The sequence below is a fragment of the Stenella coeruleoalba genome (assembly GCF_951394435.1).
Source record: "Stenella coeruleoalba genome assembly, chromosome: 8".
Classification (NCBI taxonomy): Eukaryota; Metazoa; Chordata; class Mammalia; order Artiodactyla; family Delphinidae; genus Stenella; species Stenella coeruleoalba.
In genome coordinates this window covers 60,336,900-60,363,750 of record NC_137154.1, presented here as the reverse complement: position 1 = coordinate 60,363,750, position 26,851 = coordinate 60,336,900, and the positions used below count along the sequence as shown (strand labels likewise).

Below are 26,851 nucleotides of genomic sequence, written 5' to 3'. Positions count from 1 at the left end.
CTTTTACTTTAGGCAAGTTCCTTTACTACTTCTGACCTCAGTTACTTGCTCTGAAAAAGGAATTAACCTGAGACTACATGCTCAAGACCCAGATATCTGGCATCCTAAAGTGACATGCGAAAGCAGCAATGCCTTCAAAATTCTACCTGTACCTGCGATGCCTCCCGATGGACCAACCAAACTGTCTTTGCTCTTAGCTGAACTTTTATCAGTACAGTCACACTGGTATTCTTATGATGATCAGAGGCAATGATTGTCAGTCTTTGATTAAGAAAAATGGGAAGATAAAATAATTCTTACTTAATAAGTAGACTTTGGTTGGCAAAAAATGTTAACACCTAGAGGACATGAGAGGATAAAGCTGACACTGGTTGGGAATCAATAGATTAGGTTATTCTCCCTTTTCCTCCCTCCTCAATTTGTCCTTGAGACTAGATTGGATTTAAATAATCTTACGATTGATTAAGCAGCACTAACATACAGTTAATGATACACCAGTGGTTGACAGACTAACAGAAAGAAGGACAGAGAATGCCCAGCGTAATTCCTTTACAGCCCGTTCTTCTGTCCGAACAAAAAATAAACAAAATAAGCATCGGAGATTCCTTCTTGCCAAGCTCCTCTCTCTGGCTCACTATTTGATATGACTTGCTTAGAGTCTGTTTGAAAATATTTTGGTCCCAGCGCTTTTGATTGTTCCTTTCTCTCTGTATCTTTAATTCAAGCCATCTTTAGCAGCTCCTTGAAATTCCACTGATTATAAAAACAGAGGAAGTTCAGGGCTCTTGTTGCTATAGGCATGCCTCACTGTTTGCAGAAGTTGAGCCATGCAAGCTACAGAATGGTTTTTCGGCCTGAAAGATACACACGCCTGAGGGGCCTGTCACATTTTCTATAATTTGTTGGAAACACTGTCTCTTTCTCCACTCCACATGTCTCCTGCCCACATTGAAGGTGAACAGCAGCCCTTGGGGAGGATGGGAGAGTCGAGAGATCAAAGCTTTCTGCGAGGTCAGGACCTGAGAACAGTCAAGTCTTGTTCTCTTAGATATAATGAGCTCTGAAAGGCTGTGATGTTTCTTCCCTTCTCTCCATCTCCTCTCCTCCCTCTGGCCACCCTAGAAGATTGCGTTCAATTCTACATCCCATGTTTAAAAGAGGTTGAGATAGATAAGAACAAAGTCTAAGGAAGGGTGGCCAGGAAGTTAGGATTTGGAAATTATATCCAATGAGAGAATAGATGAAGGAAGCAGGACAGTTTTTGCTGGAAGAGCGGAAGCCTCGAGAGACACATCAGCACTTGACTTAAAGACCCAAGGGCCTGACATGGAGGAATGAAGTTCAGTCCTACTCTGCGGGGCTGCAGAGGACAGAACCAGTGACTGGAAATCATGACGGAACAGATCCTGCTTCAGTCCCATGTGGGACCAAGAGACTGCCCTCCGAGAGAGTGAGCCCCCTGGGAGGGAGTCTTAGTGGCTGAAAATATTCCAGCAAAGAGGAATAGGAGACTGCTGCTGCTAAGATTACACTAGGCTTCCTGCAGGACTCATTTTCACCATGCATTGTAGTGTTTCAGGATTTGGTATGTTCCCTTTGTGTTCTAATAGCAAACTCTCATTTTCCCAGGGAGATGAATAAGCGTTTAACAGAGGAACAAGCCAAGAAAACCTATGACCGTGCAATTAAGCTAGAACAAGAATTTGGAGAATATTTTACAGGTAAAACTTCATTTACATTTGTGCTGTGAGAAAGGAGATAAATTGTCTGACATTTGGTATAGAGAGGGCTCTGGGCCTGGTGTACCTGGGCCCTAAGACCTTCCTGCTAAAAACCCCTTATTTCCTTCTACTTCCATTTGATCCAAAACTCTGGTTTCTTTCTTCTGTGGATTCAGCTTCCAGGTTCCCACTGGCCCTACCCGAAACCGTGAGTGGCAGATGCCACTGAGCTATCTCCTGCTATTAAGGAGATTTTAAGCACTAATACCTCATTCAGCTTCTCTCCCTGAGATCATCAGAAAATTTGAAAAAGAAACTTTCAAGGCTCAAAATGTGTACCATCCAAAGCAGTTACTCTTGGGAAGCAAGCCCAGGGCCTCTGTCCTTTGCTTCCGGGACCTATGGGTCTGTCTCCCCATTAGCAGCACTTGAAGAAAATGTTGAAACACTTTCTGTATTTCAATTAATTCCATGTCAAGTCTCGATGCAAAACTTTTTTTTTCTTTTTAAATATTTCCTTGGAAACATGAATTTGGGGGGATATTTTGTCCTGGGTATCACGTCCTGGATTCTTTATCCTTAACATGCGTTCATGAAACACTGATCAGATCCAAAGAGCCATCAGACTTTATGGAATTTGCCTTACCACTGATGGTTTAAAAGCAAGAACTTTCCTCCTGAGTTACCTTGCATGAAGTTTGGTGTTTTCTTTTTTCTTTCACTCAGAATATGAAAATGCCATGGGCTTAGCAGTTTGCAAATATGTTGAATTGGGTAAATCTTAAGTAAAATTTTGGTTAATAACAAAGATATGAGTTATGTTTCATCCTAAAAGAACATCCAAGATGTTCTTTTAAATGAAAACAATGTACATTTTGACCAGTGGTTTATATTCAGGAATAAAATATCATAATCAATACATTCTGAGGATTGTTTTTGCAGATCTAAACCATGTTTCAGTCACAGTTTATTTTTAAGCCCTAGTGTCATACGGATAGGACTGATGTGTTTGGGATATCTATCTACAAGATAGCTGCTGTTCAAAGGAGATAATAAAATGTATTTAAATCTACTGTAAGTGACTTGGTGTTTTAGGTAATACACAGTTTGTTTGTTTCCTCCTATTTTTATGTTTTTTACAAGTAGTTGCCCATAAGGTATTCTCACTACAAACAGCCCTGTAAGGTAAAATCTCGATTTACCAGATTACTTGGAGAATGAATGGGGTTTTCTTTTAAAGGTTTTGGGGGTTGAGGAGATTAACTAAAGTTTCTTCTAAAATCTTTATTATTTCCTCTGTGTCTAAAATATTTGAATTTCTGCCCCTTACAAAATAAGTACAGTCCGGAGAATATAAGTCTGGCTTTCTTTGGTAACAGGGAGCTCTCAATCTGAAAATTGATCACTGCCTAGCTCAGTGCCTGGCCCAGAGTACACACCCATAAAATTTAAATAAATGAATGATTCATTATGCAGAACTACAGAGCGACATGTAGAAAGTAGGAAGCCCATGGTGCATTTATTACCAATCTAGGACGTGCCTTGTAAGGGTTTTTTTAAATCATTGTTGTGACTTTGCTTAAGTGAATTTCTGCTTTTTCTTACTAATAAAAAGTAATATTAAGCTTCCTGATGAGTTTGTCTGTCACTCTTTGAGCTTCTGCTGCGTGATCGATGGTGGTTCTTCACCAGCCAGCGAGTGATTCCTAACTCCAGTGTGTTTGCTTTTGTTCTAGCTATTGTCCAAGGTGACACCTTAGAAGATATCTATAACCAATGCAAGCTTGTTATTGAAGAGCAATCTGGGCCTTTCATCTGGATTCCCTCAAAGGAGAAGTTATAAATTAGCCACTGCACCTCCAACAATGACAGAAGAGCATTTAGAAGAACAAAATATATATAATACACTACTTGGAGGCTTTTATGTTTCTGTTGCATTTATGTTTTTGCAGTCAATGTGAATTCTTATGAATGTACAACACAAACTGTGTGAAGCCATGAAGGAGAAGGAGGGGCCAAAGGGTGGGACAGAAAAGACAGTGCAGTACGCGGGAAGGCTTTGCTTTGCTCAGAGTGCCAGGGGTAGGGATGAACCTCTGACGGGCTTTGTGCCCAAGCGATGGGCAGCCTCCTCACCCAGCAGATGTCCAGAGCTGATTTAGCTGCTGAGCTCCCTGTGTTTTTTGCTTTAAAGAAAAGTTGCCAGCACTTGAACTTCACCAACCTTCCCATTACCCACATCTGTAATTGGTACACTTCGAATTTTATAACTATGCACCTCCTTTGATTTCTTAACAAGCAAAAGAAAGAACGAAGGGAAAAAAAGAAAGGAGTCCCTTTGGAGACGGCATAATATCAGGGAAGGATAAGTGTGTAGTTTCTTTTCCTGGCATCTGCAAAGACAAGCATTTCATAAAATTTGCGAGTGTGTGGAGGACTGACCTCACTGAGAGGAGGGGATTCCACCTGGGGTTAGCTTTATGATTGTTTATCGTCTATTTTGCCATTTATAAACTTAAAGAAGGCACTAAAGATGAGAATAATTTATATAATAAAAATATATTAAATGTATAGAAATGAATTTCTATAGGTTAAAGAAGTTTTGTGAAATATTTTGTAAAGATTAATTCATTGAAAGACTAAATGTATGCACTATCTGCAGATGGTCCAATTCAACACCAGAAAGCTGCACTCTCCCTTTTGTTGCCAATGATCCATTGAGAGCATCTGAGTTCCTTCTGAAGCCTGACAAAGACTTCTCCCTCACTTACCTCCCATGATCTCCCTTCCACGTTAGTGATACACTCCCATGGAGCACATCCCTTAATGAGTTACCCTCATGAATATTTTTGGAGGACATTTGGTTAATGAATTTTTTTAAGCTGATGGCTTTCAGAGACAAACTCATGCAAATGATGTAAAGGGAAGTTTTTGCTTTTGCTTTTCTCTTGTTAAACAACCTGGGCCTGCCATGCAAATAGTTGAATAATGTTGTTCCTAGTTAACTTACATACAGTTCTTAAAGGATCATTTAGTATTTTGGCCATCATGAATAATTAGGACTTTTTTTTTTGTCTGTTTCACAAGTAACTGAGGGTTTTGTAATAGCCAGAGAAGGTATAGAGCCATGGAGAGATCTGCCCCAAAATGCACTATTTCTCTGAGGAAGAGAGAGAGAAGGGAAGCATCTGGTTGAGGGGGCGTGAGGGGTACAGACTTTTTTTTCTGTGTACCGGACAAAGAGATAGAACCATCAGGAAAGACCATTAATGACTTTGAGCTCAACCAACTGAACTGCCTTTCTTGGGGGATGCGCCTGGACCAAGTTTATTTTTTAGCAATTATAATAATGACGATTTACAAAAAGAAACCTCCCGAAGCCTATATCCCACTTTAGAGCCATTGGTGACATCAGCATTGCTTGTGCCCAGGGCGTTTAGAGAGAGACTTTTCAGTGATCTCAATAACTACTCAACTCTGGGTTGTATACATGCCCAAACTAAGCCCCATCGCCTTATCTCTGGGGTACATCAGACCTGGCAGGGATTCTGCCACACTGTGCAGCAAACCAGCATGCAGGCTGCGATGGGAGAGCAAGAGACAGCCATCAGCAGTGATGGGGCTTCTTCACAGTAAGAACATCAGAGCTCAGAATGAGGGTCTCTTTCCAAAAGCAAGCATTATTCGTCTTACACTAAACTACCACTGTCTGCCCGGCTGCAGTCACCAAAACAAACACAAAAATGCAAAGTCATGCATCTACCTATAGTCTTGAGGCTACCTTTACCAATGGAAGGGCTAGCAGTGCATTTTTCCCTCTGATGAAAGTTAAATTTCCCAAGACTTCCTTGGAGCGCTCAAAATGTCAAAAATGTGTCCATGTCTGCAATTCGCCAGTTTCAGGTCAAGGCCTGCTTTCATCAGTCTTACTCCCAGAAGTTTTCTGCCACCAGAATGCCATTCCTGATCCCAGCTCGACTTTTAGGCCGCCATGATGACTTCTTTGGTTTCTCAACTAAGCATGCAACCATTTATGTAAAGGACTGTCACTAATGAATAGATGTTTCCATGGGTCATGTGATGTGCTTTCCATTTAATCTTAAGTATTGCTGTGGCTGAGTACAATCAGATTGAACCCACCAACCCTTGGTTTTGTAGTAATATAATTATTTATTTTCCTAGTGTAGATGCTTCTGATTAGAATTGGCATTTGCACTGATTTTTTTATGTAGATTTATATAAATATATATATACATATATATTTGCTTGAAGAATCACCAAGCCAATTGGTGAGAGAGGGTCTTTTCCTGTAGAATTTACACCTCCATTTGTTGTGTTGTCTTGCGCTTCCCAATGTTGAGGTCTCTACGGCTCCAGTGAACCAGTGTGTTTTGCAGCAAATCTGACGACTTGTGTGGAAATGGCATGAAAGTTACCCAGATTACAACTGGTGCAAATGCACTTGGAGCCTGGGGCCAGACTGGTGCTAACACTGCAAACTTTGTCGAGAGCTCTCTCCAATCTGAAGGCTTGCTGGGGGCGCAACGTCACCTTCACATGCTGGGCCCTTTCGGAAAAGTGCCAGATCGTCTCACTGGTGCTATTTTTCATGCTCTGGTACAATGTGTAGCACCACGGGGGTCTCAGCTTTACCAAAATCAAAATCCCATTTGTCAGCTAATTGCAGGGGCATTTGTTTTTCTGCTCTCCTCCCACAGAATTTGTTGGCCACTTCTTTGCAGGCTTTTTCTCCCGGCTCCAAGCTTTTGGGTTCGCTCTGTTGAGTGCGCCCATCTTTACGAAGCCTGCACTCAGGTGCCTCTGAGCTGTCTTAGATCCTACTGCCAGCCCTTCAGGACTCCGAGCCAGGGAAAAGCTCCCCGCTCCTATGGCTCTTGCCTCTTCTTTCTCCTCATTCTTTCCCTCTGCTCTTCCCCTCCTAGTTCTGTCTCATTCCAGCTCTCTTCTGTGTACCTCTCCTTTTATCCTTCCTTCCCGTCTTCTCTGAGTTGTTGGCTTTCTCCCGCATTCCTTCTTTTCTCCCTCCCCTTTGATCCCCAGTCTCTTTGTCTATCTCTCCTTTACTCTCAGTCTCTCCCCTTCCTCTTCCTCTTCCTCCACCTTTCCTGTCCTTTCTCTTCTCACATGTCTGATCATCTCCTCTCCCATAACCCACTCCTTAGTATTTCCGTCCTAAAAGGGCTCATGGCTGATTCAGACAGCAAGTCCATACACTGGACTAACGACACAAATTCTTTGGGTCGCCGTCTCACCCAGGCAGCCCAGAAGGCAAAGCTGAGCCTGAATGAGGTCCTGCACTGGAGCCAGCTCCATCACACCTCACTGAGCCAGCCTGCACCGCTGCCCTGGCAGTGATGATGCACGTGCTCTGGGCCCTGCCGGCACCTGGGTGCCTCTGCCTGAAGCCTGGTCCAAAGTGAGCCTGCTCCCAGCACCATCCCACGGCTCTGAGGACACTTCCTTTCAATAAAGGCAGACTCTGGCCCCAGCAATTATTCTGACACCAAACCTCTTCCTTCTCATGGAAGCCATGCCATCACCTTGGTTTGGAGAGAGACTTTTTCTCCATTCATAAGCTTTCTTTTTCCTATTTTCATGTGAAGCTCCCTCTGCTTTTCAGCTGGTGATTGCTCTGGTGAGATTGAATGGACTTGCTGGTGAAATTACATCTCTTTTTTCCTGTCTTGGTCCTGCCTAAATTCCTACAAAAATATTTAAGTCAAAGACTCAGGCTACTTCCTAAGTTTATCATAGTAATCTGTCGCTCCTAAAGAGGACAAAAGGGGACATTTCCCTTAGAGTATGTGGAGTACCTCCCATGACAACTGATTTGAAAGAGGACTCCCTACAGAATTCTGTGGATATACATTTTACTTCTCTGTACGTATGGTATATGTGGTATGTCTATCATGTATACACATACTACATTGGGTACAAATGAATGTGGATGGAAACCCACACACACACTTTAGTCTGTAAATATCCTTCCTCACTGAAAACTGTGCTTCGGAAATCATTTCTTGTACAGCTGTGCAGTTTCTTGTAGCAGCTGAGGATAAACTAAGGTGAATGATTTAGACAAAGATCATCTAAAAGATAGACTACAGAAGCTCCCTAGCAACTCAGGAGGACAGACTACCAAATGACAAGGTTGACTCCCAATGAGATGGCAAACTTTTCTTCTCTCCTTTTTGAATCTGTGTTTCCTAAATGTGTCTTAACTTCTGAGTGCACCAGGCTGTATGCGTGAGATTTCGATATGACAGTTTTGTGCTTCTCTCTGACAGGATGCTTCTCCATTGAGCTGTAGTGCCGGATGGGAGGGAGGGAAACATACTCCTTGCCTGGGCTGGAGTTTACAGAGACACTGCACAGCTTACACTCCTGTTAAGTGTAAATATTCGACACTTCCATTCCATTTGTGTAAAAAATAAAGCACACACGATTATAAAATCAAGATGTATATTTCATACTCAGTGTGTCTTTGCATATTTATTGCGTTTCCAGTTGTCAGCGGTGGCCCCATTGTAAAAATGCTTGATAGAGTGTTTATAAACATGTCATGGTTTTATTATAAGATATAAATATTAAAACATTTTATACTTTATAGCAAATTATTTTCTCCCAAAGCATAATTTGTCTTATTTCACGAAGAATAGAATTATTCATTTCTATTTTTATCAGACTTGTCTGATTTTAGAACTAAAGTGTAGTTAGAGTAGATTCGCTCTGAGAAATATTGGCACTGCCTAGAGCAGCTGAAAGTGCTGCTTTTGAATATTTTTGAATATTCGATTGCCATCTTGCCTGCTTTTAATCAGGATTTTGCCAAGGGTGAACAAGGTATTAAATGATAGGTTGGGGGGGGGTAATTTATTTTATTTATTTATTTTTGGCTCCGTTGGGTCTTCGTTGCTGCGCGCGGGCTTTCTCTAGTTGCAGCAAGTGAGGGCTATTCTTCACTGCAGTGCTCGGGCTTCTCATTGCGGTCGCTTCCGTTGTTGTGGAGCACAGGCTCTAGGCGTGCGGGCTCAGTAGTTGTGGCACGCGGGCTCAGTAGCTGTGGTTCGTGGGCTCTAGAGCCCAGGCTCAGTAGTTGTGGTGCACGGGCTTAGTTGCTCCACGGCATGTGGGATCATCCCGGACCAGGGATCGAACCCATATCCCCTGCATTGGCAGGCAGATTCTTAACCACTGCACCACCAGGGAAGCCCAAATGATAGGTTTTTTAAAGACCCTCACATCTACCTCAAAAAAAAAATCAATTCTCCAGTTTCAAAATTGTGAGATTCCAGAAGGTCCTAAGAATAGAGAGAAATAATTTTTTCTTGTCTGATACTAATGATGCCAAGAAAGGCATAAATGGGAAAGAAGGTGTCAATTTTCCATATGTAGTGGGGCCAAAAAACATACCAGCTCCAAAGAGCTGAGCATACCAAAAATGTCAGGCTTGAGAACCTGAATCTGCCAGATGATTCCTCCCTCCAGGTTAAACATATGCCTTGGCATGTAGACATTCGGACAGCACAGGTCTGACAGCTGCGGGGCCAAAACAAATTCCTCCCCTGGAAGGGTTGAAATTTCACCATTGAAGTGATCACTTTGAAGTACATTTTGCTTCACGATAAACTATCACATAATTGGATTAGCCACTGGGGAAGCCAGACTTGGTCATACGGCCCTGGCCAGCACAGTGTGCCGGCAGGAGTCTCCACCAGGTGCCCCGCCTCTGTCCATGGTCCTTGGCGGCAGTGAGCCGAGCAGATCAGAGGCAGCAGAAGACATTGACTGAGGCTGCAAGCCCAATGCAGGCCTCACATTCCAACAATTACTCAATTTTTAACATTTGCACAGTCTCATCAGGTGTAATATTAGTGGTAACACTACACAAAAAGCCAGTTTCTCTCAATAATGGGTGTGTTTATTCAAGGGGGAAAAAAGCTAGAAGAGCTTTTGACTTTTCTTTGGGTCCTATTTCGTTCCTTTGTAACTATTTTTAAAACACGATCATTCTGGAAGTCTCAAAAGTTAGAAAAGACTGCACATCTTTGAACCTAAGAGGGCCTAGCTATGCAACCATGGACGTTTTGTAGATACTCTGAGACTAAACATCCAGCGACAGAATTTCAAAGCCTCAGTGGGGCACAAAGATAAGGAACATTTTAGAGGGGTCACCAGCTTTCTCGGCACAAACCAGACCCAGAGTCTCTGAAGTTGTCAGGGGACAATGTCTTCTACGCCCCAGGGCCGCTGGGTCTCATAACCCCAGTCGTGGTCCTCTGTGACTCACCTTTCCCTTAGGGACATCTCAGGAGGCACTACTGCAGTCATGAAACTGATCCTTTCCCCCTTCCAATGTTACAGCCAATTGTCAAGTCCAGACCTTGTCCCTAATCCCCCTTGGCACAGTTGGGACAAAGCTGGAATACTTAGGCAAACTTTGCTAAAGATTGGCTATAACAAAAGGGAAATAACAGATAACTTGATTTATGGGATGGGCTTAGTGCCCAGCCCCTGGCCACCTGCCATGTGACACAGGGCCATTTTCTCTCACCTCCCAGGGGTCCCTCAGGCACAGCTGGACCTGAGGTCAAAACGTTTACTGTAGCCCGCTTGAGAGACACGGAATCCATGCCTGACTCAGCACTGCTTTCCCACGATGTCAGCTACCGGTGAAAAGTGCCTGCACTCTCCATCCCCTTTACTCCCGCGTGCTGGAATACAAATAGGGTTGAATCACGGTGGTTACCTTTGATTCCTCTTTCACTTAAGATCGCCTTAGATGCAGATTCTGATTCTAACAAGCTCCCAGGTGATATTGACACTGGAGTCACCAGGCTCTAATTCAGTCTCATTTTTCACACTGATACTGACCACCCACCAGTGGGTCATAAACCAGCACTTTTTTTCAACGAAATAGAAACTCTATAGAGTGCCACACGTGTAGTAAGGATGAATATTGTTTCATGTTGTGTCAGGTGTAAAATGTATTCCTTCCTGTCAGTCACAGTCACACTTTGAGAAACAGTGCCATGACCCACACTCAGCCAGCTCCTAGGGGCCTCCTCTCCTGCTGAAGATGGGGTGCCACCGCGGAGAACGCAAACCACTAAGTCCTTTTCTCTGCCACCTCCTAGCTTTTCCTCACTGGTCCTACTTTCAGAGCCACACAAACCAATGCATAGACCCTCTTCACCCAACTGAGACAGGGAATGAAATTGGAAACATCCACCTAAACCTACTAAAAAATGACCACTATCTAAGTCAAGGCCTAAATCAGAGTAAAGAAACTGAAGAACTGATGGCTTTTTCCAAATGTGAACATACACCTTTTCCGTTTCCAAAGCCCTGGTCCACATCCTTCATGAGAGAAATCTAAATCTTGAATTTAATTTTTCAGTCTTTTATTGGATTATTTTCAAGATTCTAGGTAAAACAACTATCCTCCAATAAAAATTAATTTAAAAAATTTTAAAACAACATTGTATGGGCTTCCCTTTGAAGTCCCAGACTCCTATATCCTTCTCCTTAAGTCCGAAATGACATATATGCTTTGTCTTGCCTTACTGTCTTTGGTATCCTTCATGCTTATGTGAATTCCCCATGTGTAGGTGATACAATTTGATTTTCTCCTGTTAATCTGCCTTATGTCCTTTTAATTATTCAATTCAACCAGCCAAAAGGCACCAGAGGGCTTGGTGGGGGAGGGAGGAAGAGTCCCCTTCCCCACAGATGCTAATTGGATTGTTTGATTTTTCATGGGCCACTCCTGTTTCTTTACTAGTCTTAGTAGTAACCTTTCAGCAGAAATACTGTGTGCGACGTGCTCCCTTATCTAGCAGCTCTGGTATGAATAACCCCCCAGTGAAGGAAATCTCTCCCTTTGGTCTTTCCAAGCTAATTTCTTTTTATAATATTACTCATTCTAATTGACTACAGCCACCAAATCTGGCTTCAAATCCACAATCCTTTTCCTTAACAACTGGTGGTTTGATTTTGACTACCTGAAATTCTTCAGGGTATAAAGTAATAAGGATATAGGCCATGTTTTAAACCTAGGGTCAGTCAACATTAAAATCTGGAGTATTTAAGTGAACATTTCAGGCAAGGAAGAGCTAGCAGTTGCTTAATTTAAAATGCCCCACAAGAAAAATGTTTGCAAAGAAGCTGGCATTTTTTATTAGTTATTTATCTTGCCGTCATTCCTTACACATTTGGTCAGCAAACAGTAACCACCTGCTTGGAGCCAGGCTCTAGACGATGAAATAAAAAACAAATGCACAGGGCACAACCTGTCTTCTAACGGAATGCAGGCCTGGGAGCAGAGGCATTTTTAAAGACAGAAGGAGAGAGAATTAAAACACAGAAGCTCTAAAACAGACCAGTGAGTGCATAAAGACTTTGGGAGAGGGACCTTGACATCTAGGAGTCAAACGTACACCTGCTCACGATTTGCCCTTGTTGCTCACACCCTGGGAAGAACCTTTATGTCAAAATTGAGTCTCTTCGGGCTTCCCTGGTGGCACAGTGGTTGAGAGTCCGCCTGCCGATGCAGGGGACACGGGTTCGTGCCCCGGTCCGGGAGGATCCCACATGCCGCGGAGCGGCTGGGCCCGTGAGCCATGGCCGCTGAGCCTGCACGTCCAGAGCCTGTGCTCCGCAACGGGAGAGGCCACAACAGTGAGAAGCCTGCATACTGCAAAAAACAAAAAAAAAACTGAGTCTCTTCACTAGCATTCCTGAATCTGTCAACCCCCAGATATTTTATCCTGTGGTGTAAACCCTGAGAGTTTTTTTTTTAATTGTAATGCAAGTGCCTAACATTAAGCTTTTGATTACCCAGGCATCCAGCTATCTCCAATAAACACACTGCCAGCGACTCAACTAGAGGAAGAGCCAGGCCGCCTACCCCTGAAGTTTCCTTTGTTTTAGACTTCTCTGGCTGACTCTGATAACTAACCCTTTGACTGCTTGTTTTTCTCTTTCCTCACTTTAATTCGGGCTCTTAGGTATTAAATTTCACCAATAAAGAGTGAACCTGTGGAACACTAGCTCTCCCACCCTCGAATCCAATAAAAGCAGAACGCCAGGTTCTCTCTCTCTGCCCCCCTCCCCCACCCCCCGCCGGCTCTCTCCCTCTCCCCATCGCCACACCCCACATCCACAGCCTCTCTATGTGGCCCCAGGCATGCCACGTGTTTTCCAGGATCTGTGAGTAAGAAATCTTGTCCTTTCAAAGGGGTTATTGCTAAGGGTGTTTTCCAATCACAGTAAAAGCCACAAGGGCCAGTCCAATCGCAGCATTGGCTCTGGAAAGGAAGACATCTGTAGGGGCTCCCTGTGAGCCCAGGTGAGTGCCCAGAGGCATTTCGAGCCAACAGTATCACTATCCACAGGCTGAGATGCACACAAAACACCTCCCCATCCAATCACATTGGCCACCTGACTGGCTTACCTATATCCAGTTAAGATGACAATTAGCACAGGCTAGCTGGCCAGGTGGGAGACGAGGGGCAGGTAAGATTAGTGTGATATATGGAGGTTGGTATTCCAGAACTGGTATGCCTAATAGGTGGCAAAAATTTCGGGAAGCAAGAAACAATTTGGACAAGTAGTCAAGACATAGGACAATCCCCGCGCTCATTAGGGAAATCTGTAGAGCTGGAGAGCTTCCGTTTTCTTTGTAACACTGAGTATTTGAGGCATCAAAGACCTGCTGCAAAGTAAAATGGTGCAATGAGGCCTTCTTTTCTGTTACTACAACTTGGGGCATTAAAACACTTTCCTTAGAACCACATGCAAGGTTTTATTCCCTTGGAAGTGGTAGTTTCCTGACCTGGAGACTTAAATCAAAAATATTCTAAAAAAAAAAGAAAAATATTCTATAAAAACTAAAAGCAAGTTAAACTCAACTTTTTTTTTAAAAAAAAAAAGTAAATATGCAGCCTAAACCTATGAGATAAATAAGTCCTGTTTCTGCTATTACCTTCTTTTTTTTTTCAGATTTGCATGATTATTTTAATGTTACCACAGGATACAAACACCCAGAAATTCGAATCAGAATGCTTGTTTCTCATAGCTGCAAGTGAAACCACGCAGCACCTTTTGGGGCCCTCCTGGGCACAAAAGCCTTTCCAGGTTCTCCATTTCTTACTTGCAGGATGAAGCCTTCAGCCTCCTAGACCTTCCCTGAGTTCCAAAGGGCAGATCCAGACAGCTACTAATCAGGGCAATAGGGAATGCAGAAACCAAGGAGGAATGGTCAAGAAACCATAGTGCAGCAATTAAAGCAGGATCCTGGTGCCTCCTCAAGGGATATATGTAACAGTATCTTTGAGTTCTTCTGGAAGAACGAAGACCCCCAACCAGGTGGAGGATGGTAACTTCAGGCTGAGCACAAGATTCCTGGAGCACCACCTTATTACCTCACCACTGACCAATCAGAAGAAAGTCACACATCCTGCAGCCCCCACCCCAAATTTTGCCTATAAAAATTTCTCCCTGAAAACCATCAGGGAGTTCTGGGGGTTTTGAGCAGGAGCCACCTGTTCTCTTTGCTTCGCCATCCCATAAACACTTCTCTGCTCCAAACTCCGACGTTGCAGTTTGTTTGGCCTCACTGTTCATTGCTGAATCTCTCTTATGATGTTGCAGGAAGGGTGACCCCTTCCAGGGCCTGAGAGTGGGCTCTTGTCTAACACTCAGAAATGAATTGTCCGAGGAGACAAACATGCTGACAAAGCAAGAGACTTTATTGAGAAGGGGCAGCTGGGTGAAGAGCAGGAGAGTAAGGGAGCCCAGGTGAACTGCTCTGCCACGTGGCTCGCAATCTCGGGTTTTATGGGAATCGGGTTAGTTTCCGGGTTGTCGGGTTAGTTTCCGGGTTGTCTCTGGCCAATCGTTCTGACTCAGGGCCCTTCCTGGTGGCACACGCATCACTCAGCTAAGATGTATTCCAGAGAGAAGGATTCTGGGAGGTTGGTAGAACATATGGACTGGCATCTCCTCTCTCCTTGTTTTTTTTTTTTTTTTTTTTGCGGTACGCGGGCCTCTCACTGTTGTGGCCTCTCCCGTTGCGGAGCACAGGCTCCGGACGCGCAGGCTCAGCGGCCATGGCTCACGGGCCCAGCCGCCCCGCGGCATGCGGGATTCCCCCGGACTGGAGCGCGAACCCGCGTCCCCTGCATCAGCAGGCGGACTCTCAACCACTGCGCCACCAGGGAAGCCCGCCTCTCTCCTTTTGACCTTTCCCTCATTCTTCCGGTCGGTGGTTACTTGTTAGTTCCGCGTTCCTTACCAGGACCCCCTGTTGTAACATAACTCACGCAAGTGGTTACCATCTTGCCTGGCTAGTGGGGGGCGGTTTCAGTCAGTGGTTCCCCCAACAATGATGTGGCCAAGTATCACCCTGTGCTATCAGCAAATCCTACTGATAGAAATTTGACGCTGTTAGACGTTTGAGAGTCTGTTTATTCATTAGTCCTCATACCCTGTGAAAGAGACAAGGCCATTTGCTTCTCCATGTTAGAGGCGAATAAATCAGGGTTGCAGGAAGAAGAGACTCCCCCACCAGTCGCACGGCTGGTGGCAGAGCTGGGTCTCGAGCTCAGGCTTTAGCCTCCCTCATTCAGTGTCCTTTACTGCTACACCAGACAAGCTTCATTAATGTTAATTAAGGATCTGCTTTGGAGCAGTGATTACCAAGTAAAGGCCCAGAAGGCTGGCCTGATGGACAAGCAGCCAGCCATCTGCTTCCTACCTGGGTCACCGGCCCCTGAGCTCCAAGCTCGGAATGAGTCACTGTCAAAAGGCAAAGAAACATCCCTGGTTATCACATGAGAAAGACAAAAAGTTATTCCAGTTTAGCAGTAATTTTTTCCCACCCTGCCACATGTTGCAATGCCAGTCACTTTAAAATAAACTCTTTATTTTAGAATAGTTTTAGATTTACAGGAAAATTCCAAATATAGTACAGAGAATTCCCATATACTCTCCAGCCAATTCCCTCTATTAACTACTCTATGGTCAGGCCACTCAGGATGGCTGTTTGCTTGCTCTCTGTCCATTCCCTGCTTCACCAGTCCCTGCTTCACCTACAGCCTATGCACCTGACTCACCTTGCTACAAGCTTGCCCCTGCCTCAGCTGATGCTTGTTCTTATCAAAGGGGAGGTGAGGGGCGTGCCCCTCTGCTAGTTTCCCTGGTAACTAATGAGCCAACCTATAACTGGCAACCTCCCCTTCCCCCACCCCCAGGAGCAAAGCCTGCCGCCACGTCCTCCCCGCTGATAGCTGCACACAGTTGGGTGTCACTCCAGGGCCTTTCTCCGGGCAGGTAAGCACCCTATCCATTAACCATTGATATCTCTGTTGCTGACTCTGGGCTCTTTCTTTGGTCTTAAAGCTGGGCAAGTGCAGGCCGTGTAGGCCTGCAGGGTGCAGCCCATAACTACTTGTCACAATCAATGGGCTGATGTTGATATGTTGTTAACTGAAGACCGTACTGTATTCAGATTGCCTTAGTTTTTACCTTTTTCTCTTCCTGGATTCCATCCAGGACACCATATTAACATTTCATCATCGTGTCTCCTGTCTTCTTGGCTGTGACAGTTCCTCAGACTTATCTTGTTTTTGTGACCGTTTTGAGGAGTGATCAGGTATTTTATAGAATGTCCCTCACTTGGGATTCATCTGATGTTTTCTCATGATTCGACTGGGATTATGAGTTTTTGGAAGGATGCTCACAGAGCTGAAGAGCCATTCTCATTACAGCGGATTAAGGGTGCATGACTTAATCACTGTTGATGTTGACCTTGTCCACCTGGCTGAGGTAGGCTTTTTCAAGTTTTTCTGCTGTGAAGTTACTTTCATCCCCCTTTTCATGCTGCATTCTTTGGAAGGAAGTCACTGGACACAGCCTGCCCTTAATTAGAAGGGAGTTATGCTTCAAGTCCTTGAGGGCTAAGGAGCACAGGAGATTTGTCTATTCTCCCCCGTTTATTTATTCAATAATTTGTTTCTATCAGCAGGGACTAGTAGATATTCTAAATTTTCGGTTATAATCCAATAACACTTTGTTTTGTTACTCAGATTGCTTCAGGTTCGGCCCTTGGGAGCGTGTTCATTTGGCTCCTGCGTTCCTTTGGCATACCCACGTCATTGTGGATTTTTTTTGAGCGCTTTCTTACTTTCTGGCTCTACGAGAGATTCAGGCTCATTTTGTAGATTTCCTGCCTGAATCCTAGAAGGAGCCATTTCTCCAAGGCACCCTGGTTCCTTTCACTGGAGAATGGTATTAGGAACTGAGATCTCGCCAGGAGGTGTGGCCGGCGCCTGATGAGGATCCGAGAGTGGCAGGGGGTGGTTTCTAGGCCTAATCTCAAGGTACTGGCGAGAAAGGCGTCAGGAGTGAAAGGTGAGAGAAGTGCTGAGCCATCGGAGAGAGGAAGCCTCAGGGAGCCTCGGGGGGCTCTGCCAAAGCCCCCAGGCCACTGGCTGGGACCTGGAGAGGTGAGGAAACACTGTGAGGCCTAGTACCGGCTTTGTGTCTGAGGCAGTGTTGGTGGGGGGAGGGGGGAGCCGGAGCCAGGGCAGCCTGGGGAAGGCCTCTCCTCTGCCCCCGCCTTTGGGCCTCGCTGCGGCTCTGCTAGTGGCCTCTGTGGAGTATTGCGCGTGCCTGATGCACAATCAGATCAAAGAAACCGAAACATCAGAGTTTGGAGCAGACTCTGGTTTATTGCAGAGCCAAGCAAGGATACAGGATGGCTCGTGCTCAGAAACCCCAAACTCCCTGATGGTTTTTTGGGGAAAATTTTTATAGGAATAGTTTGGGGTGAGTGCTGCAAGGGGTGTGACTTTCTTCTGCCCGTTGGCGGATTCTCGCCTTCCCTCTTCCCTGCCCTCATCTGCCTTCTCCCGCGTGAATCAGTTCTGAATATGGGAGGGGGAGGGCGTCTGGCTTACTGTTTTTATGAACCCCTGCTTGCGGTTGGGGGTGTATTTAATCTGAGGCCTTAGGGTCCTTTGGTGTCTCTGAGTGTTTTGTGTGTGTACATATTTTGCTCTTAATTTCATAAATAAGCATATATTGAAGGTGGGGGAAAGAAACCTGAGATCTAGGGGTTAGATGCTCTCATGGCTACTGAGGTGTCATTTCCCAGGCTGCCAGAACAAAGACATAAATGTATATGTATTAACTTGTATAATATACATACCTAAAATGTTTCTAAATGTAATCACCTCTATATTAAGCTAAACATGAGTTCATACTGATGTCTCCACTCTAATCCATTACCACATAGATCATTCTAGCCTCCTCCCCTTGCTTGTCTGTAACCTCCTACCCCCACAGTGGGAAACCCAATGCCAGTCATTTTTCCTATCTTTATTTCATTTGGACTAACTGATCCAGGGTGGGACCCTCTGCTTGGGGGAAGTCCTAAAGAACCTTCAGATCTTTCACATTTTGGCTTTTAATAGTCTCTTAATTACCTTAGTCTCCTACTTCTTCCCAAACTTGATGATAAACATCTTCATTATAATTCTTCCAGTATTTCCCACATCCAAAGCATGGAAACATAGTGAGTAACTGATTGAAAGGGCAACAAATCCAACCTCATATGAGAGAGATAATTTTCACCGTCAAAAATGTGAGGATTCAGATTGTTTCTTTCTTTGCTTATCTATTACCATTTTAAGGTATTAACTCTGAGCCCTCAACTTGCCTCACATCCTAATCATGTTTAAGCTCAGTCAAATGCAGTGATTTATCCAGTGGTTTAGAATTGTCAGATCTCTTGCCCCTGCTTCCCACAGTCTCCACAGTTGGCATCTGGGTTCCAGGGTGTTTTGCATCACTTCATGGAATCAGAAGAGATTAGCTTCTGCTCACCAAACCTGACTTGAGTCTCCTGCTCCCAGTGTGATGGTCCCATCTGTTTCTCCTTATACTCTTGATCAACTCTCTTTTGGGTAATTCTTGGAAAGACCTTAGCAAAAAGGAAAGATTAAATTATCCACAGGCAAATTGTGAATGGTGTATCACGCTGCTTATATCAGCTAGGGTTCTTTAGTCAAAGGTATAAAGGAAATAATCTGAGAAATACAAACGTAGATTTACATGCACATGACCCGATTTTCTCCATAGTCAGCCAAGTTACTCACCTTTCTTGGCAGCTGGTGAGGGGTGGGGTAGACAGAGGGAAAATTGAATCCTTAAAGAAGGAATGCAGAGAAAGGTAACAGTCAGCTGCTGACATTATAAGGCAAGGCAATAAAGTCTAAATTTATTTTGTTCCCTTTCTTTTATATAAATTTCTTTTATGTATTTATTTTTGGCTGCATTGGGTCTTCATTGCTACACGCAGGCTTTCTCTAGTTGCAGTGAGCGGGAGCTACTCTTCGTTGAGGTGTGCAGGCTTCTCGCTGCGGTGGCTTCTCTTGTTGCGGAGCACGGGCTCTAGACACGCAGGCTTCAGTAGTTGTGGCATGCAGGCTAAATAGTTGTGGGCTCTAGAGCATAGGCTCAGTAGTTGTGGCACATGGGCTTAGTTGCTCTGCAGCATGTGGGATCTTCCCGGACCAGGGCTCAAACCTGTGTCCCCTGCATTAGCAGGCAATTCTTAACCACTATACCAGCAGGGAAGCCCCTGTCCCCATTTCACATGTCAGCTTGATATAGAATTTTTCCCATGGTGTAAATAAGATAGCCATAAAACTACAAGCAGAAAAGACAGGATATAAGATAGAAGCAAAAGTGAAGCCCATCCTTTATAATCCAAGGTTATATTGAAGACAGAGGGTGGGCTGAAGGCAGAAGAGAAGAAACAGAGTTGGAGAGGTAGACAAACTGTGCTCCATTCCTCTGCCCGGGCTGCAACCCTGACAAGTTGAAGAGAATAATTAGGGCAGAGGGTTCCTGGCCCACTCCCTATTTGGGACCCTGGGAGGAGGTTGCCTGGTGGGCCAGGTTCCCTGACATGTCCATAAGAATTTGGGGATTGGCCACGTGAAAGAAGCTCAATGCTACAGCCTCTCTCTAGCTGCTCTCTCTTCCCATGGGATTTGTTGGAACACAGGAGCTTCCACTGAACCCTGAAATGGGGAAGCAGGAGGTAGCTGAGTCTGAGAGCCTGCTTTCCAACCAACTGTGGTCAGGGGTGATTCAGCAGAGAAAGATGAACCCCACCCCACATCCGATCTCACCCCAACCAGAAGCCAATGGAGGATATGCGAAGGTTTTAGAGCCATCAGTGATGAGGTGAGTGTGGCAACTAGGAAGTACTGCAGCCTCTGCCAAGCCTTGCAAAACCAGATTACAAGCAATGCCAGCTTTGGCTTCAGACACAGATGCCAGCAGGGCAAGCATCCCTCTAGTGGGCAAGGAACACTGTCATGGAAACAAGAGATGCTGCTGTGGAGACCAGGGAGGCCAGAGAATATCACGTGAACCCAAAGAACCCTTTCCTTCTACCTGCAAAGAGGACAGAGTAAGCCACAACCCACTCACCTGGGAGCCATCTTGGAGCGGAGCAGGACTGTGGTCAGAAGTCTGAGCAACAGATTTTTTTACCTAAGAAGAGTAAGCCTTATTTAAGGGGAATTGTTGAAAGTATTGCAAGGGACTAACTCTTCAATATTGTCCTAAAATAAAGTTATATTTCATGTGGTCTCTCTGACCCATAAATTCCAGCCAACTTAGTCAAGAAAAGAAGTGTTAATGGAAGACCCCTGGGCAGCTCACAGAGGAGCCGCAGCAGGAGCCTGGGGTGGGGGTGGGGAGAGGACTCCAGCTGGTGGGAATGGAAGAGCTGCAGGCTCTCAAGGAAGGAAGGATACTGTTAATAGAAAGAGGGAAGGGATGCTCAACAGGCAACACAACAGATGTTCACAGCTTTCCTCTTAGTAAACAGGGAGGCTTGGTCCAGAAAGCAATCATTCATTCAACAAATATTTATTGAGCAGAATGGAGAGGAGCAAGACTACAAAGATGAATCAGGAGGAGGAGCTTCAAGATGGCAGAAGAGTAAGACGCGGAGATCACCTTCCTCCCCACAGATACATCAGAAATACATCTACATGTGGAACAACCTACAGAACGCTACTACAGGTGTTCTGTAGGTGTCCTACAGAACACCTACTGAACGCTGGCAGAAGACCTCAGACCTCCCAAAAGGCAAGAAACCCCCCACGTACCTGGGTAGGGCAAAAGAAAAAAGAAAAAACAGAAACAAAAGAATAGGGACAGGGGCTTCCCTGGTGGCGCAGTGGTTGAGAGTCCGCCTGCTGATGCAGGGGATGCGGGTTCGTGCCCCGGTCCGGGAGGATTCCACATGCCGTGGAGCGGCTGGGCCCGTGAGCCATGGCCGCTGAGCCTGCGCATCCGGAGCCTGTGCTCTGCAATGGGAGAGGCCACAACAGTGAGAGGCCCGCGTACCGCAAAAAAAAAAAAAAAAAGAATAGGGACGGGACCTGCACCAGTGGGACGGAGCTGTGAAGCCCCCGAATCAGTGGCTCCTTTAACCCCGTCCTGTCTGAGCAAAGAACAGACGCCCTCAGGCGACCTACACGCAGAGGCGGGTCCAAATCCCAAGCTGAACCCTGGGAGGTGTGCGAACAAAGGAGAGAAAGGGAAATCTCTCCCAGCAGCCTCAGGAGCAGCGGATTAAATCTCCACAATCAACTTAATGTACCCTGCATCTGTGGAGTACCTGAATAGACGACGAATCATCCCAAATTGAGGAGATGGACTTTGGGAGCAACGACATATATATATTTTTTTCCCTTTTTCTCTTTTTGTGAGTGTGTATGTGTATCCTTCCCTGTGTGATTTTGTCTATATAGCTTTGCTTTTACCATTTGTCCTAGGGTTCTGTCTGTCCGGTTTTTTTTTTTTTTTTTTGGTATAGTTTTCAGTGCTTGTTATCATTGGTGAATTTGTTTTTTGGTTTGGTTGTTCTTTCTTTCTTTCTTTTTAAATTACTTTAAAAAATTTTTAATAATGATTTTTTGTTTTTTATTTTAATAACTTTAAAAAAAATTTAGTACTATTTTATTTTTCTTCCTTCCTTCCTTCCTTCCTTCCTTCCTTCCTTCCTTTTCTTCCTTTCATTCTGAGCCATGTGTATGACAGGCTCTTGGTGCTCCAGCCAGGCATAAGGGCTGTTCCTCTGAGGTGGGAGAGCCAAGTTCAGGACGTTGGTCCACCAGAGACCTCCCAGCTCCACGTAATATCAAAAAGGCGAAAATCTCCCAGTGATCTCCATCTCAATGCCAAGACTCAGCTCCACTCAACGACCAGCAAGCTACAGTGCTGGACATCCTATGCCAAACAACTAGCAAGACAGGAACACAATCCCACCCATTAGCAGAGAGGCTGCCTAAAATCATAATAAAGTCACAGAAACCCCAAAACACATCACCGGACGTGGACCTGCCCATCAGAAAGACAAGATCCAGCCTCATCCACCAGAACACAGGCACTAGTCCCCTCCACCAAAAGCCTACACAGTCCACTGAACCAACCTTAGCCACTGGGAGCAGACACCAAAAACAATGGGAACTACGAACCTGCAGCCTGCGAAAAGGAGACCCCAAACACAGTAAGTTAAGCAAAATGAGAAGACAAAGAAACACACAGCAGATAAAGGAGCAAGGTAAAAACCCACCAGACCTAACAAATGAATAAGAAATACGCAGTCTACCTAAAAAAGAATTCAGAAAAATGATAGTAAAGATGATCCAAATTCTTGGAAATAGAATGGAGAAAATACAAGAAACATTTAACAAGGACCTAGAAGAAGAAAAGAGCGAACAAACAGTCATGAACATCACAATAAATGAAATTAAAAATTCTCTAGAAGCGATAATAGCAGACTAACTGAGGCAGAAGAACAGATAAGTGACCTGGAAGATAAAATAGTGGAAATAACTACTGCAGAGCAGAATAAAGAAAAAAGAATGAAAAGAATTGAGGACAGTCTCAGAGACCTCTGGGATAATATTAAACACACCAACATTTGAATTATAGGGGTCCGAGAAGAAGAAGAGAAAAAGAAAGGGACTGAGAAAATATTTGAAGAGATTATAGTTGAAAACTTCCCTAATATGGGAAAGGAAATAGTTAATCAAGTCCAGGAAGAAAGGAGATTCCCATACAGGACAAATCCAAGGAGAAACATGCCAAGACACATATTAATCAAACTATCAAAAGTTAAATACAAAGAAAACATATTAAAAGCAGCAAGGGAAAAACAACAAATAACATATAAGAGAATCTCAATAACATTAACAGCTGATCTTTCAGAAGAAACTCTGCAAACCAGAAGGAACTGGCAGGACATATTTAAAGTGATGAAAGGGAAAAACCAAGATTACTCTATCCAGCAAGGCTCTCATTCAGATTTGACAGAGAAATTAAAACCTTTACAGACAAGCAAAAGCCAAGAAAATTCAGCACCACCAAACCAGCTTTGCAACAAATGCTAAAGGAACTTCTTTAGGCAGGAACACAAGAGAAGGAAAAGACCTACAATAACAAACCCAAAACAGTTAAGAAAATGATAATAGGAACATACATATCGATAATTACCTTAAATGTAAATGGATTAAATGCTCCAACCAAAAGACATACACTGGCTGAAAGGATACAAAAACAAGACCTGTATATATGCTGTCTACAAGAGACCCACTTCAGACCTAAGGACACATACAGACTGAAAGTGAGAGGATAGAAAAAGATATTCCATGCAAATGGAAATCAAAAGAAAGCTGGAGTAGCAATTCTTATATCAGACAAAATAGACTTTAAAGACTATTACAAGAGAAAAAGAAGGACACTACATAATGATCAAGGGATCAATCCAAGAAGAAGATATAACAACTGTAAATATTTATGCACCCAACATAGGAGCACCTCAATACATAAGACAAATACTAACAGCCATAAAAGGGGAAATTTACAGTAACACAATCATAGTAGGGGACTTTTAGGGGACTTTAACATCCCACTTTCACCAATGGACAAATCATCCAAAATGAAAATAAATAAGGAAACACAAGCTTTAAATGATACATTAAACAAGATGGACTTAATTTATATTTAAAGGACATTCCGTCCAAAAACAACAGAATACACTTTCTTCTCAAGTGCTCATGGAACATTCTCCAGGATAAATCATATCTTGGGTCACAAATCAAGCCTTGGTAAATTTAAGAAAATTGAAACCATATCAGATAGCTTTTCTGACCACAACGCTATGAGACTAGATATCAATTACAGGAAAAAAATCTGTAAAAATTACAAACACATGGAACCTAAACAATACACTACTTAATAACCAAGAGATTACTGAAAAATTCAAAGGGGAAATCAAAAAATACCTAGAAACAAATGACAATGAAAACACGATGACGCAAAACTTATGGGATGCAGCAAAAGCAGTTCTAAGAGGGAAGTTTATAGCAATACAATCCTACCTTAAGAAACAAGAAACATCTCAAATAAACAACCTAACCTTACACCTAAAGCAATTAGAGAAAGAAGAACAAAAAAATCCCAAAGTTAGCAGAAGAAAAGAAATCATAAAGATCAGATCAGAAATAAATGAAAAAGAAATGAAGGAAACGAGAGCAAAGATCATCAAAATTAAAAGCTGGTTCTTTGAGAAGATATACATAATTGATAAACCATTAGCCAGGCTAATCATGAAGAAAATGGAGAAGACTCAAATCAAGAGAATTAGAAATGGAAAAGGGGAAGTAACAACTGACACTGCAGAAATACAAAGGATCATGAGAAATTACTACAAGCAACTATATGCCAATAAAACAGACAACCTGGAAGAAATGGACAAATTGTTAGAAATTCATAACCTTCCGAGACTGGACCAGGAAGAAATAGAAAATATGAACGGACCAATCACAAGTACTGAAATTGAAACTGTGATTAAAAATCTTCCAACAAACAGAAGCCCAGGACCAGATGGCTTCACAGGCAAATTCTTTCAAACATTTAGAGAAGAGCTAACAACTATCCTTCTCAAACTCTTCCAAAATATAGCAGAGGGAGGAACACTCCAAAACTCATTCTACAAGGCCACCATCACCCTGATACCAAAACGAGACAAAGATGTCACAAATAAAGACAACTGCAGACCAATATCACTGATGAACATAGATTCAAAAATCCTCAACAAAATACTAGCAAACAGAATCTAACAGCACATTAAAGGATCATACACCATGATCAAGTGGGGTTTATCCCAGGAATGCAAGGATTCTTCAATATATGCAAATCAATCAATGTGATACACCGTATTAACAAATTGAAGGATATAAACCATATGATCATCTCAATAGATGCAGAGAAAGCTTTTGACAAAATTCAACACTAATTTATGGTAAAAACCCTCCAGAAAGTAGGCAGAGAGGAAACTTTCCTCGACATGATAAAGGCCGTATATGACAAACCCACAGCCAACATCATCCTCAATGGTGAAAAACTGAAACCATTTCCACTAAGATCAGGAACAAGACAAGGTTACCCACTCTCACCACTATTATTCAACATAGTTTTGGAAGTTTTAGCCACAGCAATCAGAGAAGAAAAAGAAATAAAAGAATACAAATCAGAAAAGAAGAAGTAAAGCTGTCATTGTTTGCAAATGACGTGATACTATACATAGAGAATCCTAAAGACTCCACCAGGAAAGTACTAGAGCTAATCAATGAATTTGGTAAAGTAGCAGGATACAAGATTAATGCACAAAAATCTCTTGCATTCTTATACACTAATGATGAAAAATCTGAAAGAGAAATTAAGGAAACACTCCCTTTTATCACTGCAAGAAAAAGAATAAAATACCTAGGAATAAACCTACCTAAGGAGACAAAAGACCTGTATGCAGAAAACTATAAGACACTGATCAAAGAAATTAAAGAGGTACAAACAGATGTAGAGATATACCATGTTCTTGGATTGGAAGAATGAATATTGTGAAAATGACTGTACTACCCAAAGTAAACTACAGATTCAATGCAATCCCTATGAAACTACCAATGACATTTTTCACAGAGCTAGAACAAAAAATTTTACAATTTGTATGGAAACACAAAAAACCCTGAATAGCCAAAGCAATCTTGAGAAAGAAACACAGAGCTAGAGGAATGAGGCTCCCGGACTTCAGACTATACTACAAAACTACAGTAATCCAGACAGTGTGGTACTGGCACAAAAACAGAAATATAGATCAATGGAACAAGACAGAAGCCCAGAGATAAACCCACGCACATATGGTCACCCTATCTTTGATAAAGGAGGCAAGAATATACAGTGGAGAATGGACAGCCTTTTCCGTAAGTGGTGCTGAGAAAACTGGACAGCTACATGTAAAAGAATGAAATTACAACACTCCCTAACCCCATACGCAAAAATAAACTCAATGGATAAAAGATCTAAATGTAAGGCAAGACACTATAAAACTCTTAGAGGAAAACATAGAACACTCTATGACATAAATCATAGCAAGATCCTTTTTGACCCACCTCCTAGAGAAATGGAAGTAAAAATGAAAATAAACGGGACCTAATGAAACTTAAAAGCTTTTGCACAGCAAAGGAAACCATAAACAAGACGAAAAGACAACCCTCAGAATGGGAGACAATATTTGCAAAGGAAGCAACTGACAAAATATACAAGCAGCTCAACATCAAAAAAACAAACAACCCAATCGAAAAATGGGCAGAAGACCTAAATAGACATTTCTCCAAAGAAGATATACAGATTGCCAACAAACACATGAAAGAATGCTCAACATCACTAATCATTAGAGAAATGCAGATCAAAACTACAATGAGGTATCACCTCGCACCAGTCAGAATGGCCATCATCAAAAAATCTACAAGCAATAAATGCTGGAGAGGGTGTGGAGAAAAGGGAACCCTCTTGCACTCTTGGTGGGAATGTAAATTGATAACAGCCACTATGGAGAACAGTATGGAGGTTCCTCAAAAAACTAAAAATAGAACTACCATGTGACCCAGCAATCCCACTATTGGGCATATACCCTGAGAAAACCATAATTCAAAAAGAGTCATGTACCACAATGTTCA

The 26,851-nt window shown here is 43.2% G+C and overlaps 2 protein-coding genes across 28 annotated transcripts in view; both read left to right on the top strand.

Moving 5' to 3' along the window:
- Nucleotides 1–5,855, top strand: part of DLG2 (discs large MAGUK scaffold protein 2) — a 2,041,348-nt gene extending 2,035,493 nt beyond the window's left edge. For all 22 annotated transcript variants that reach the window (XM_079928919.1, XM_079928924.1, XM_079928927.1 and 19 more), the window contains 2 exons: nt 1,630–1,721; nt 3,458–5,855. In XM_079928919.1, coding sequence (XP_079785045.1) covers nt 1,630–1,721; nt 3,458–3,564 — 199 coding nt within the window. In that variant the 3' untranslated portion in view covers nt 3,565–5,855. The remainder of the gene's footprint in view (nt 1–1,629; nt 1,722–3,457) is intronic.
- Nucleotides 5,856–14,525: 8,670 nt separating this feature from the next.
- CCDC90B (coiled-coil domain containing 90B) overlaps nt 14,526–26,851 on the top strand; it is a 173,895-nt gene continuing 161,569 nt past the window's right edge. For 4 of the 6 annotated variants that reach the window (XM_079929213.1, XM_079929215.1, XM_079929214.1 and 1 more), the window contains exons 1-2: nt 14,526–14,719; nt 15,998–16,076. The gene's annotated coding sequence lies outside the window, so the exon portion shown is untranslated. Of the gene's footprint in view, nt 14,720–15,247; nt 16,077–26,851 lie in introns of those variants that run through there. The other 2 variants (XM_079929216.1, XM_079929211.1) reach the window with 2 other exon arrangements.